Source organism: Pezoporus wallicus, unplaced genomic scaffold (genome assembly GCF_028554395.1).
Source record: "Pezoporus wallicus isolate ANWC-B61680 ecotype Strahan unplaced genomic scaffold, APGP_CSIRO_Pwel_v1 contig_8542, whole genome shotgun sequence".
In the NCBI taxonomy this organism is placed as follows: Eukaryota; Metazoa; Chordata; class Aves; order Psittaciformes; family Psittacidae; genus Pezoporus; species Pezoporus wallicus.
In genome coordinates this window covers 1,703,875-1,718,642 of record NW_026640148.1, presented here as the reverse complement: position 1 = coordinate 1,718,642, position 14,768 = coordinate 1,703,875, and the positions used below count along the sequence as shown (strand labels likewise).

The 14,768-nt window shown below is 47.1% G+C and overlaps 1 protein-coding gene across 4 annotated transcripts in view; it reads left to right on the top strand.

Moving 5' to 3' along the window:
* Positions 1-14,768, top strand: part of MGLL (monoglyceride lipase) — an 84,009-nt gene that overhangs the window by 24,457 nt on the left and 44,784 nt on the right. The window contains exons 1-2 of one of the 4 annotated variants that reach the window (XM_057417523.1): positions 8,615-8,728; positions 9,795-9,933. In XM_057417523.1, the coding sequence (XP_057273506.1) occupies positions 9,809-9,933 (125 nt within the window). In that variant the 5' untranslated portion in view covers positions 8,615-8,728; positions 9,795-9,808. Of the gene's footprint in view, positions 1-8,614; positions 8,842-8,900; positions 9,223-9,794; positions 9,934-14,768 lie in introns of those variants that run through there. The other 3 variants (XM_057417522.1, XM_057417520.1, XM_057417519.1) reach the window with 3 other exon arrangements.

The following is a 14,768-nucleotide window of genomic DNA, read 5'->3' as shown; positions in this document are numbered from 1 at the left end:
ACCAGCCCCGGGCTGGTTTCCACCTCCCAGAGCTCACCTGCGAGGGACCTTATGAGTTAGTTGCCCATAAACAAGCAGCTGATTTTGTTCACACCTTGCAGAGTGGTTTATTCTGGAGCAGCAGCACATCATAGGAAATGAACGGAATGAGGATTCCCCCCAAAAGATAAAGTTTCTTCTACCTCTGTTCACAAAAGAAGGATGAAATGCAGTATCTTCCAAGTTCCACCCCATGTGGCAATCTTCCAAACCTCTTTCCATATGTTCCTAAGCGTTGAAAGCCCAAATGTTCCATATCTCGCTGCCAAATTCTCTGGCTCGATCCCAACGGCTCTTTCAATACATTTGGGTATTGTCTAGTGGGGAAAAAAAAACCACTTCAGATTGATAATTCAAGATATATTTGATCATCAGGGAGATATGAATGGCCACAGGGCGCTGTGCTGAATGAATCGATCACACTCACAAAGCAGCACCAGGATATCGTTCTGATCCTACTGAAGCTGCCCCAGAAATCCTTGTTTGCTGCAGAACATATTGCTGAAGAGATCAGAAGCTGGGGGCAGAGGTGGAGGCAGATGAGCCATGGTGAGGGTGGCGAGACATTGGAACAGGTTGCCTGAGAAGTTGTGGCCCGCAGTATTCAGGACCAGGTTGGACAGGGCTTGGAGCAAGCTGCTCTAGTGGAAGGTGTCCCTGCCCACAGCAGGGGTTGGAACCGGATGAGCTTTAAGGTCCCTTCCAACCCAAACCAGGCTGGGATTCTGTGATGATGATTCTATGGAATCGTGGGTTCAGTCTGGGGTATGTGTCCAAACTGGGCTGCAGAGGGAAGTTTTGGACTCATGCAGACCTTGTAGGATTGGTTTCATCTTTGTCTCATTTCAGAATGAGCCCCAAAATTCAATGCCTAGGAGTTTATCCTTGTTTTAAACCAAAGCATGGATGCTGCTGTAACCCCATCCCATTTAAACCATTTAACCATTTAAAAAGTTACTGTAACTCCAGAGAAAATTCAGGAATATACTAGGAAAAGCCAACAAGTAACAATAATAAACATATTCTGGTATCAAAGCATAGTACAGTGAACTGGGAGGTTCCTACGAGTTCAGGAAGCCCCACCGAAGGGTCTGTAACAGGAACCTGACCCGACGTTACCAGCCCACAGCAACTGCAGATGCTCTTGACTCCAAAGCCCAAACCAAACCTCAGATACCTTCACTGCATGAGAACCCACGACTGTAGCCAAGATATAATAGATATCTTGTGTTGGAGGAACAGGATGAGAGTTGTGGGTGAGCTCTCAGACGCAGTAACTTTTGATGTTATTAACAGCACATGCTGCTAATTCACCATGAGATCAAATACAAAGGGTGCTGATGGACTTGAGGATTGAAGCTGTCCATCTCCAAAGTACATGAGGCTCTGGTAACAATCCTTTGTTGTCCTGAGATATATAGCGTTGTCATCTTGCAGAGGAAATACTTTGCATAGGGATGCTTTGCCCCCTTTTTCACCACAGCGCTCCTCATTTCGCATCCCCCTTCTCCAAGTATACTTCTAGGCTAATTAATACAAGCATTAATTCAGGCTAGGAGGAAAAGCAGCGAGTGCTTCCCTGCACCAGAAGGGATAAAGGAAATTGCAGCAAATATTGTAAAAGTTAAATAACTGAGAGGGAACAATCATGCAAACAGTAATGAACGTGATGCTCAGTTCAGAGTAGGTCACATGCGAATTCATGGCACTAAGGAGTAACACTGAGCACAAATGAGCCTTAATTTTGTTGGGCATTTGTTGCCACGACAATATATATACAGGAGAACACTCCCAGGAGCATGTATTTGGCACGAGGTTTCTATAAGACATTAAGCCACAACTATTCCAGGGTGGCAGAACATCTGCGAAAGTTCTCCTGTTGTTCCCTACCATAACACTTAGTTTTCCTCCAACATGCATTCTGCACTAGGGATATTCTTTATTTTCTCTGGTACTCCTCCTGCTTTACATCAGTGTGAGCAAGAGCAGAATCAGGCCTCCAGTTAAATAACTAATGCAGCTGTTTTGCTGATCCAGCTTCCTGGCTGGGAATGAATCCAGTCAGCTGTGGATAACAAACCCCCGTAATAGAGATTTCAAAGATTTCATACATTAATGTCTTTTTCCTTAATATTTGCAGAGTTATTTTTCTTACAGAATCTGTTAGGCAGATGTTAGGAAGTAATTACTGTACGTGAATCAGAGAGAAAACGCACATCTCGCCCTGAACATGTGTGAGCGGACCGAGGAAGAAACCAAAGATACATGAGAGAAAAGCTAAAACACATCTGAGCAGAAGCTGCCAGGTTATAGCGGTTATAGGGAACAAATGGCACAAGACAAGCTCTTCCGATGGGCTGTGCATTCATTGTGTATTCAAACCAATGAGCCTGCTACCTTTTCTAGCAGCAGCAGTTGTACTCACCATTCATGGGTAGAAGATGAAGTTAGTCCTGGCTGGGCAGGTATAGTTTCCATCAACATCTAAGAGTCCTCCAGGCAATGCCATCAGTAACCAGTGTGGTGGACACAACTAAAAGGTTGCGACATGCTCTGATATCCCAAAGCATCCTTAAATCATGGCATGTATACCTGTAAAGAGGACTGATCATGTGAGTTAAAACGCTTGCCTCTCTGTGCAGAATGATTGTGATTTTTATATATAAACCCAACCAATCTTGAATTGATGGTGGCAGCAGGAATAACAGCCAGGAGATTAGGATAGAAAGCAAAACTGTAGGGAAAATTCTGCTCTGAAGAATGTAGCTATCTGGGCTGTGCTTTTGCCCAGGACACAATATTCCCTACAGCTGGAAATCTGGGTAGTCTTTAACGACTGGAAAAGTTACTGCTTTGGTTGTTTGCAGTGCTCTGATGATAGATTTCCAGATGAGATGAGTTAGCAATGGTATAATTGGGTAAATAACATCAGTAGCAATAGGAATGGATTCTGCCCTCAGCTTGCCTCCTGCATTGAGCCCTACTTTTCCCTGTCCTGATTTCCCCGTCTAAAATAAAATCTTTACTTTCCAAAGTTCTTTGAAATCTGATGTTGCAAATATAAAATCAGCATTAAATGAAATATCCCAGTAAGTAGTAACAGAAATACTGTGTGGCTCTTACAGCATTTTCCACCACAAGTAGTTAATGAATAGATGAGGTTGGTATAATTACCTTTGCGTAGCACTGTGGCTGAACCAGCTGAGGGCAAACCAGGAAATGATTCACCTGTGCCATGAAAGCTCCCTTCAGATGCCTTTTAGGGCTTCCAGATTGGGCTGAGTTTCACCCACGAAATCGGTTTCATTCAAAACCTAAATTGCACATCAGTAACTGTGGCCTCTAAAATCCCATCTTGGCGTTTATGGACCTCTACACGGTATAAAAAGAAATGTGACAGAAGGAGTCTTTACAATTACAAAGCAGCCAGAGTGTTTAATATTTCAAGTCTAAATTACAACGTAAACCCTCGTTTTGAGAAGCGCTGTGAAAGCATCGGGGTTGGGTGCATTTTAGAGCAGCATTTGTCATGAAAAAGAGAGCTCGAACAGTCGGGTTGCCAAGGCAGAAACAAGCACCACAGACGTGTTTTACCCTTATGGGGATTCATCAAGGTTGTGCAGTGCAGCTGTTGTCTTAGGAAAAGAAAGTAGCAGCCCCTGGCTGGAAGAAACAGGAACATAATTATGTTATGATGAGCTGGAAAACATGCAAAGAAAAATCGGGATGCAAAGGATGATAAATGATGCTTTGTCGATTGCAAAGCAGCAAGAAAACTGGGCTGCACGATAATAACTCTTCTCCAGTCAATGCTTCCAGTTTGGCCACCAAAATAAAGCACCACTCTCACCATGACGGAATAGCTCTATCTTTTGGCTGTATTATTCAGTCCTGGTACAGTGATGCTGAGTTTGTAAAGTAGATTATGCAGTCATCTTTAGTATTAGAAATGAGAAAATGAATGGTAAGGGACTTCTCATAATTAAGACCATAATTCCATGAGGAGAAAACGTATAATGTTGTCTTATTCAGATTTTTATGCACATTAAATTTCAAAGCTTAGAACCTTTGCCTTTAAGAAGCCTTTTACTTACATTTTCCATCATTAAAACCCTGTTACTACTGTGGTGACCAGCATTTCATGAACAGTAATATGGTTACATGTAGTCATCCAGCATTAAAATAGGAAATGCCATACCATAACGGACTCGTTATCTGTCTGTCCTCACAGTGACAAGGACAGGATTTCCCTTCCAGTGCTGCAGCCATGTGCCTGTCTGGGGTATAAACCACCAAAGTTTATTCTCGTGATGTGAGTGATTCCAGAGCGAAAATTGGACTAATTCTATTCCAGCACAGGAAACTTTTATTTAGAAACCAATACTGGGCAGCAGAGATAAAAAGGGACAAGTGGTTATAGAAAACCTTCTCGTGATAAAGGGGAAAACGGCTAAAAATTGATAATAACCCCTGAGAAAGGGAATTTGGCAGGGATGGGCTGTGCCCTCTAGTGCCAGAGACCTGCAGTGCACACAAAGCGAGGGCAGAGGTTCCAGCTTTCATTTTGATTCCCCACCTTTGGAGGATGCCTTTTCTACATTTCACACTAAGCGTGCCTCAAAATCAGGCCTTAACAGTCTTGTGGGGTTTGTAATTACAACACACAAATGAACCTCTAAACAAAACATGTGTTGCTTCTGCAATGCAAACCAAGCAGCTCTCAAATTAGCAGCTATGTAGGATGGATCATCTCCTGTACAGCAGTTTAAAGGACTGAAACCTATATTCAAGGAGTGTATTTTTAAGGGTGTATTTTTGGTCCTGTCGAATAAGGAGCACAGGCAAGATACTAATCACTTCACTCATACAGCTACCGACTGCAGTCACAGCTTTGTGAGGGACTTCTAATGACAGCATGACTTGCAGAATTCTTCTTACCTATAAAAAATCAGCACTATATTTACCCCTAATTATTTACATGTTAAAACCACTTTATTAGCTGACTGCAGTTTGCATCCAGGGGTATTAAACCACTTGTAGCTTAATCTAATAATCCTATTCCCAGCCATTAGGGGAAGTGATGGGCAATAAGTCAGTGGAAGCCTGCACACAGTTTCTGTGACACTCGGGTACCCCTGTGCTAACCCTTCATCCTTTCTCCATTTCACTTGGCACAGTTGTGAAGAGGTGCATGAGCCTGCAGAATTGCAGACCAATGTCAAGTAGTCATAATTTCTCTTTACATTGTTAAGTTTAACCTGATGAGTAAGATATTGCCCTTTACCATTTTCTTCCTCAATCAGGTTTTGCCTGACACCGAGTTTAGTTTTTGGCTGCAGGACATTAAATAGGTATTTTACAGGAAAACAGAAGCTGTTCATCCCAGCCCCCGCTCCTGTCTCATCCCTGTGCATGGCTTATTCAGGAACACCAACAGCAAAGGCAGATTACACAAATAAGTAAGGCTGAATGATTTGATTCTGGCTAGGGATAAATAAATGAGTACAATAGCCAAAGAGAAGGGCAGATCCAAAATAACGACTCTAAACTGACAGATCAGCAGCATCGGCTGCTTTGCTTTCCACTTGGTTTTAATTCTTCCTCTTCATGCTTCATCTCCCATTGTTTCCCATGTGCTCCCACTTGCACTGTCGGTTGCTCTCTCCAGCTGCTCCCTGACTACTGTAACTGCCAGCTTTTTTCCGCTGGAGCAGATTCTTCCATAGCCACACACCTCGGAGAGGATTTATTGTTGTATCCTCCTACCCTGCTATTTCTCCCCCTTCTCCTTGTCAGCAGAAGTGCTCTTTGTGGTCCTGGTGAGCAGAACCCCAAGCAGTTTAATGCCCACACCCCATCCAACCCCCTTCTCAAACCAAAATCCTCCTTTGCAGCTCAAGAGCATGGCATCATCAGCCAGAGCAGAGGGATCTCAGGCAGTCTGTTTGTATGCCAACAGGATATGATCCATTAAAAATCCATTTTGTGAATGAAAGCCTAATGACAAAGAAAATCCTATCCGATTCCTTACCCCACCATCAGAATCACGCCAGCCCACTCTGCTGTCTCCCACCCATCCTACTCTCCCCCTTCTTTCTAGCCCATTCTGTCTCTTCCCTTGCTGGGATAACAAATTTTCACCCCATGCATTTTTTTCTGTCATTCCAGGGATTTATTTTTTCCCTAAAATTTGCCTTATTTGAGGGTGTAATCCCTTTATCTATACTCCTGTGGATACACTGAGTGCCAATGGAGATGCTCAAACTAAGCAGGGCTCAGCCTTTAATAAAGCAAACCCCTTTTTCCCTAGCAGGCTTAAGCAATTACTGAGTCAGTGTAAAGATTCACCAAGTCTAATTCTGGTTTCTATTAAGAAGCTGATTTAGCTTAAAGTGTATTTCCAAACCCTATTCCACTCCACCAACACAAGAGAAGATGTTAGAGTCTCATTAATACTGCATGCTGAGACACCCCTTTGATTTCTCCTGAGGAGCAAGTTGGCAATAATTGCTCTCCTAAGCCTGGTGTATTCTTTGCATATCAGCTAGGTGAGTTCTTCAGCCCCAGTACACTTCTCTCAGGTGGCTTTTCATTCACGCCTCAAATTCCATCCAATAATAAGGTAGCCACTCAGCAGCTACTTCTCATTCATTTTTATGATGGTATCACAAGGGAGGATGTACTGCCTGGAGAAGGAATGTCCTCACATTCCTGGGGTCTCAGGGAAGCTGGAGAGACAGGAAGGAGGGGTTGTTTGATGCCCGACTCCTGTTCAATGGTGGGAATCTGGGCCACAGGCTGGACCAAGCGCTGCTGCCTCCAATATTAACTACATGGAGGTTAGCAGGGTATCAAGGGAGTTATATATCTGAGCTGCTCAGGGCAGGCTCTCCAAGACAGGATCTCACCCTCATGTCCCAGCAAAGGTCATTTGCTTTGAGATACTATTTTTATCCCGAACGTTAGGAAGAGATTTTTCCTGGACTCCCCCCACCTCCCTGTGGCCCTGGGAACTCTGATATTCCCAGCACCGCAGTGGGAGAGGCGCCTGCTCCTGGCATCAGGTTTCAGGGATTCATGGATGGCTGTAGAGAACCAGTGAAGTGCTCCTGGCAGATAAACTGCGAGCAGGGGAAGAGGCTTCTTTCCTTCTTCCTTTTCCTCTTAATCCTGTTATTATCTGATCTGTATCCTTTAATAAATAAATGTGCCCTTGCTTCTTCCAACCCTGATAGCTACTGATAGCTCTTTAATTCTGGCTCTGGCTACTGATAGCTCTTTAATTCCACCCACTGCGTGTAGACAGTAGCTGGCCTGGCAGCGAATTGTACACCTCCACGTACAGCTCCCAGGGCTCTGATGAAGACCCCATCTGACCCCAATCTCACTCATTATAAACAACCATAAATGTTGGGTTTGGTGTTTTTTTTTTCTAATAGTAGTGGTTGCAGAACATGTAATTTTGCTTTTGCTCTTTATAACTAACCTGTCCACAGGGGGTTCATTTCATATAAATGACACTGAAAGAGGAAAAAATCTGGGTTTGATTTCCTTTTTATATGGATTATCTAGAGGTTTTTGCATTTATTGGTATTATTCTTAGTATACTTGCATTTCCTCAGCCTTTGTTCCCAGGGTTGGACTCAGTGAGCAATTGCTTAGCTTTAAAACAGTACTGTTAATAGCTGCCCCTTCTTAAAAAGGCTGGAGACCTCGAAGTAGATGCTGGTATGTAGAAACTGACATTTACAATATTATCCTGGTGAAATGTAAAAGGTCTGAATCTGTGCCTTTAAAATAAACAGCTTAAAAGTGCTCAATAAATGCTAAGCTCTTACTGGTATGAAGTGACATAACCCAGTGTTGGGATGCCTTAGGGCTTGGAGCTATTTTAGCTCTGAGGAACCTTGCTGTGACAATTTTTATGAGCAAGTATCGTGTACCACCAAACAGACCTCAAGTTACACAGTGGCAACCTATGTGGTGCATGTATCTCTGGTGATGAGGTGCACTATCAGATTAGGGGTGTATAAATTATATACTGTGTTTATACATTGCCTTTCCCATGAAGGAGGGTGCAGAGCAAGGGCCCTGGGGGCTCCTCTGAACTATCTCCCTGGCTCAATCTTTCCTTGGGTGTCTAAATGCAGGCAGCGGGGTTTGGAGCCACAAAGAGGGGCTGGGGATGGGGAAATCCTCTCTGTATTCAGCCCACAGAAGCCGTCCCCGCTCCGGGGGTCACTCGGGGCAGCCCCAGCCCTGCTGCCCCCGGCAGGAGCCTTTCAGACCCCCCCGCGGCCGGGCAGCCCCGCACTACCGCTGCCGTGGGGATGGGGACGGCTCGGGAGGGGGGGTGCTCCGCGGGGCCGGAGGATAGCGGCGGCACCGCCCGCCCATCATCCATCCTCCATCCTTCCTTCGGATGCGGTGCAGCCGCCCCGCTCCGGTCCCAGCCCCGCGGGGAAGATGCGTGTGCGGGGCTTTGCGACCTGCGATCGCGTCGGTGCCTGGATCCCTCCTCCTCTTCTTCCTCCTCCTCCTCGTCCCCTCCCTCCCTCCCTCCCCGCCCGGCAGCGCGGTGCCGGGGCAGTCGCTCACACACGAGATGGCTCCGCAGCAGGGATCGCGTTGAGAAAACAGGTCTCCCCCTCCCTGCCCGGCCTCCCCCCGCCGCCGCGGCCTCCGAACTGTAAGTGGCAGGAAGGAAGTAAAAGTTGCAAACAACCTGCAGCGGCAGGAACTTTGTGAGCGGCTCCGCTGCGTGTGCTCAAGGTGCCTTTGATGGGCGGGCAGCAGCTTCTGGTTAGTGGACCGCAGCTTCCCCACTCAGCCCTCCCTCTCTCCCACCCTTCCCAGCCTCCCCTCCCACCACCGCCCCTCCAGCCCCCGCACGCGATTTGGTGGAGAAGGGAGGCAAAAAAAGAGAGGGAAAGAAAAGTGATGAACACGAAGGGGTGAATAACCCCAAAGAGCGGGGAGAGGAGCAGCGGGCAGCCCCGGGGCCGCCCGGGAGACCCCGACCCCAAGGCACCCACCCGGGACCGACCCGCGGGCGCTGCGCGGCTGGCGGAGTGCGAGCGCGCCTCCGTAAGCGAGATGCGAAAAGGCTTCTGCTGTGCTTGTGCCTGACTTGCGATGCCGGCTCCTCACTAGAATGCAAACCTTCGCACAGGATGAAAGCAGGTTTGTCGCGAATCCTCCTGGAAACGCCGCGTTCCCCACCGCCGCCACCTTCCTGTCGGAGATGTCAGAGGAGATCTTAATGATGACACGGTGGGAGATGCCTCTGCTGCGTACCCGCCGCTGGGCTTTGGAGACGTTGAGGCAGAGATAAATCTTTCATGCAGCTGTCTTTTCAGCTCTGTGGCTGCTGCTGCACAATCCGCACTTGATTGCAGCTCCAATATTCTTTTTAGGAGCCGTTTGACAAAATGATGCAAAATAAACGCAGATGGGAGAAGTGGGGGAGAGAAAGCTCTAATGAAGTAGCGATGGTGGATTGATTTTCCCTCCTTTCCCCCCCCCCCCCGCCCTCCTCCCAAAATGTGAGGCTTTTCTGGACACAAAATGCTACATTGCTGTTTTAAAGCAGTACAATTTTGGGGGGCTTTTTGGTTGGGGCTTTGGAGGGAGACTCCCATCAGCCGTGCTTGCCTTGCTGGCTGACTTTCAATGTCTGTGGCTGCCAAGCCCGTCGGCTCTTCCTTGCCTTCACCCGGTTTAAAGCATGTCTTGTCTCTTCCAACACCGTGCAGGTCACTCTGCCAGAATGCCAGAGGAAAGTTCGCCAAAGCGGAGTCCTCAAAACATCCCGTACAAGGACCTGCCCCACATCGTCAATGCTGATGGGCAGCATCTCTTCTGCAGGTATTGGAAGCCAGCAGCAACTCCCAGGTGAGCACTTCCAAGCAAATGTCCTTCTTTACCATCAGTAAATAAGACTCTGTCGGTGTAGTTGTTATGTATGGCTCGACTGGTGTTGCAGGGCTGCGTGCACGGAGCCTTACAGAGCCACCAAGGGATTCCTCTCATCTGCGAGAGCCCTTAGCGTAAAGATTGTCTTCTCCAAACCTCTGCTCGCCCGAGTCAGCCTTACAGATGTCAACCATGGAGCTGCTGTCACTTCATGCCCAGCTGCCTTGGCTGGCAGCTCAGTGTGCTGCCGAGTGCCCCACGCAGGTGGCTGATGCCTTTCAGCAGTAAACTGCCTTCACACTAATGGCCCAGGCAATCCGGGAGGGATGGGATGCAGGCTCAGGGGTGGATGTCTCCTCTTTCGGACTTTCTCAGTGCGAACATGTTACACATCAGCACTTGATTTCAGTTTCAGCTGTAGTAGCTGTAATGTCAGGGCAACAGGCAGAATACGGGTTGACAGCATTGATTTTGGCTGCTGTTTGCTTTGGGGGTTAATTATTTATAGTTAGTAAATGACTCAGGGAGCATTTACACGGGCAACTCTGATTTCAAAACTGACCTCAGTGCTAATCACGGGGAAGGAACCAGATAGAAAGCTATTACAGTAAAGGGATTATTTAAATGACACCACCATTAGAGAAATTTCTCTATGCTGATTGTGTGCTCATTACGCTGTGCTGCAGCCAGCCACCTCTGTTCCTCCCATCGTTATGATCTTCTTTCTCCCAGTGCCTGCTGGCTTGGCACGTATTTACGCTGCCACTAGTTATGTAGGGAGCTACTTCATAAAAATGGGGATATTGTTTTATTGCTCTCTTTTTCTGCAAGCCAACAGGAAGAGCTGTGTGGATTTTATAGAGCTGGGCAACAGTCACAGGAAAAAGTTGTTCAAGCTGTAGCAGGGAGGTAAATTTTCTCCTTGATCACCCAACAGGTTAAACATCATCCTGTGTCTAAATGACCCTGCAATCGTGCCAAGAGAGGGATATGGGTCCAAGTGAGCTGGCCTTGGGGTTTACGCCTGCCAGACTAAGAGGCAATGGGACTAACACAGAGCTGGGAGGCGGGCAAGCACCGAAATACCTGTCCCCATGGGGAGGACAGTGCACTGATTGGGCTGTAGGACACAAGTCTTGGTCTGCAGGGCATTTTATAGCTGCTTCTACTCCCTGCCTTTCAGACAGAAGGAGGAAAGGTTTTGGCAGTGATGCTTCGCATGGTCCTATGCCAACCGGAATATTTCCTCTAGAGAACTAAAAAAAGAGCTATCAACCCAAGGTTCTGCAGGGAAACCAGGCTGCCTGGTATTCTAATGCTAATTAATCACTGGCTGCCCACAACGGTTCTTTGCCCAGTTGTGGAATTGCTTTCTTCTTTCACATTTGATTTCTTAACAAATCAGTAGTGAGTGGAGGCGTCTTTGATCCAGAAAGGAAAGGATGGGGAAGAGCTGAGAGTTAAAACTTGGTGCCTAAGTCCTGTGGGTAAATGTGGGGGCTCTGTGCACCAAGCAGTTAGCTGGGAGTGAGCTCACCCTGGGTTTGTGACAGCAGCAGTGCATGGACTCCGTGCTGCTCATTTACAAGTGCTTCCTAAGTGCCTGTGTGTGTGTTTGTGTATAGGAGGGGCAGAGTGTTTATTATTAGCTCTTTTTGCATTGTTATGTATGAGAGAGATGCTAAGAGCCTGAATAACAAGTTAGTGCCTGGATCCTGCAATCAGGAATGCTCTTGAAGTGCTTTGATAGATGAACCCGAAATACATTTGTCTCTTTCTTCCCTCTTGCTTTTCCTGCTTTGGATGCAGGAGCTCAGCAACTTTCACCTCGTCTGAAATGTGCAGCAAGAGTGATGTATATATATATAGGGAGAGAAAGAGAGACATCTCAGGGGACTTTCACAGGCCTGTTACCATTTATTTCAAATACCGAAGGCGATTCTTTCAATCTCCTAACTCAATTGTTGATTCAGCTTGAAACCTTAGCGCTAATGAATGATGCTATAACAGTCAAACAGTGGGATCATTCATTGATCCATTCTGTATCTAATCCCAGTCAGGGCACAGAAATACCTCTTCACTGTAGGTGCCCAAATGTTATCGCTTACTTGTCTCCTGTTAGAACAGAACTTACCATCCTCGACCCCTGCCCCAGGGAGGGGAAAAAACAGGATATCTGCCACAGGAAAAATGAAGAAGTAGCCCTGGCCTGGGGTTGAAGAGCAAACAATGGCTGGGGAGGCTCTGAGAATGGGGCCGACCAACAGACATCACCCCTCAGAGCTGGGACTTCTCTTTTATCGCCCCAAATAGACCCACAAGGGTGGGTAAAGGCTGTGGCACTGACCCATGGTGGGGGGTGAAGGTTGGGGCACTGACCCATAGGGATGGGTGATGACCGTGGCACCAGACCCACAGGGATGGGTGAAGGCTGTGGCACCAACCCACAGGGATGGGTGAAGGCTGTGGCACCAACCCACAGGGATGGGTGAAGGCTGTGGCACCAACCCACAGGGATGGGTGAAGGCTGTGGCACCAACCCACGGGGATGGGTATGTGCTGTATGTGCTGGAGCATTTCCAGTTTTATCTTTTCTGAACAATTGGTCAGGAAGATGAGTAATTTCGTGAGGCTCTTTTGCTCCGTGCTCACAAATATCCAGGCTCTGATGCTGTGTGGGGTTGATCTGACTGATCAGCCCATGCTGGTGCACATATGGAAGCTTTGTTGTAAGTGCCACAGAGGCCAAGGTTGTCCTGCGAGTGAAAGGCACCTATTGTGAGTTCCTCAGCAGGGTCTGCTTTGTTTCCAAGAGGGATTTAGGTGATTGCTTCACAGGAAGCTGACACACAAAGGCACTCAGATGTCATGATGATTAGATGGGGTAGATAGAGTAGGTAGTAATGGGACTAAGGAAGGAGGGCGTCAGTATTTTCCACTTGTTTTTCCAGTGGGAACTGAATCCCAACAGCAGAGCTGGGGACTGGGTATCTTCTATTGCTGTCTGCTGGCAGCAGTGCAGGTGAGACTCCCCTTGCCAGCAGCCCTGCAAGCTGCCCGCCTTGTTGAGCCAGTTTCATCTTGAGATGTAATTTGTTGGTCCTGTTGGATGCAGCAGGGAAGAAAGAGCAGTGAGTTCTGGTTTGTGTGTTGTGCCAACAGCAGGGTTTGTGGAGCATCAGAACAGGTAACAGGCACTGATTGCGCACTGGTGAGCGTCGAGCTGAAGATCTGGGCATTTTCAGTCCCTGTAATGTTGTTAGGAGGAGGTAAATCTTTGGTACCAAATCAGACTGATCTCATGCCTATAGCCAATGTCCCAGTAGCCAAGGAAAACCTACTTAATGGGAAAGCAGTCTTTGTGTAAACAAGAACAGCTCCTTGTGAGGTTAAAACCTCTGCCAACACCCTGAGTGGTCTGACCCAAAATATGAGGTAACGGGAGGTGAGGAATTAGGAAACCATTGCTCTATTTCCAGCTCTCAGACAAAGCTGCTAAGAATAGAGGTGGGATGAGGAAGGGGAAGGAAAGTTGGGAGGAGAAGTCAAGACATTTCCTTTGAGGCCCCTCAAGGGCCTAGAGAAGTTCAGAGACGACCTTCTTTTCTTCTCTGTTCCGTAGCCCCATAGCCTTTCTGGATGCTTCAGCTCTTCCTGGCTCTGCCTAGATAAGCACAAACTGCTTGTTCCGGGGCACTTTCAGCCCCTCTGCTCGACCTCAGTTAAACCCAGTGAGATTTATTGACCCAAAGTAGTTTATTCCAAAGGTGCTAATAGCCTGCAGCCACCACTGACTTCAGATAAAGTGATGCTCAGCTCTCCCTGTAGGTCATCCACTCTAGGCTGGACACTTGAACTTGAGACACTTGTAGAGGATGCTTTTGAAGACGTGGGTTCCAGACATCCTTGTATCTGAGCTTCCTTGTCTATCATACAGAAATCATTACCCAGCTAGGTAGCATGAAGCTTGTGTGTCTCCATGCAGTGGTCTCTAAGTGTAGTTAGATGATTTCAACTGGAGTGGTCTGCCTGAGGAAGCTGCCAAGACATGTGTGGGTCACACATGTGTTCCTGGTTAATCATTAATGTGCACTACAACAGGTTGGCTCAACTTCAGACATCACGGTGTAAGTGAACAGAGCTGCAATTGTGTGGGCAAACAGTGGCTTTGGAGGGGTTCATTCTGTTCTCCACCTGACAAGTGTGATTAAAAATACAACATTCACCAAGCAAAAAGCTTTTCTATTCACTCCTTACCTTTGTTTTACTCTGAAGGATGCCTGTCATTCGTTCTGACTTGTTAGCAGTGAAAGGCCAAGCCAAGAAGGAGAAAACATATTTCTTTCTCCCCCAAGGACTTTGCAGAACTGCCTGTGGTGCAGAAATGCAAACTGCCTTTATGTTTGACCTGGCCCTTCAATCGTGGATATTGCTTGCTGATTCTGGCACCTCCATTGCCAGCATTTCCATGGCAGCTCCAGGAGAACAGCACAGCTCCCAGCGGGAGCAGATGACAAAGTGGAATTTGACTTCCAGCCCCTTCCAAAATGCAGAAGTAAATAAAGAAATGAACCAAAGTGAAGTCAAAGCAAAGGGAATCAAGCCACTAATTATAACGTCTTTAATTACAGCGTGGGGTGTTCGTCTCTAGGAATACTTAAAGGAGTTTCTAACCCAGCGTGTCTCTTGAAGAACACTTTTGGCTTGTGCTAATGAGGTCAACTCCAACCTAACGCCCAGGAGCAGAGATTTATGTGGTGGGAAGTGACTTATGTCAGTACCGTTTGTGGTAGGATGAACCCAGCTCCTCTGTG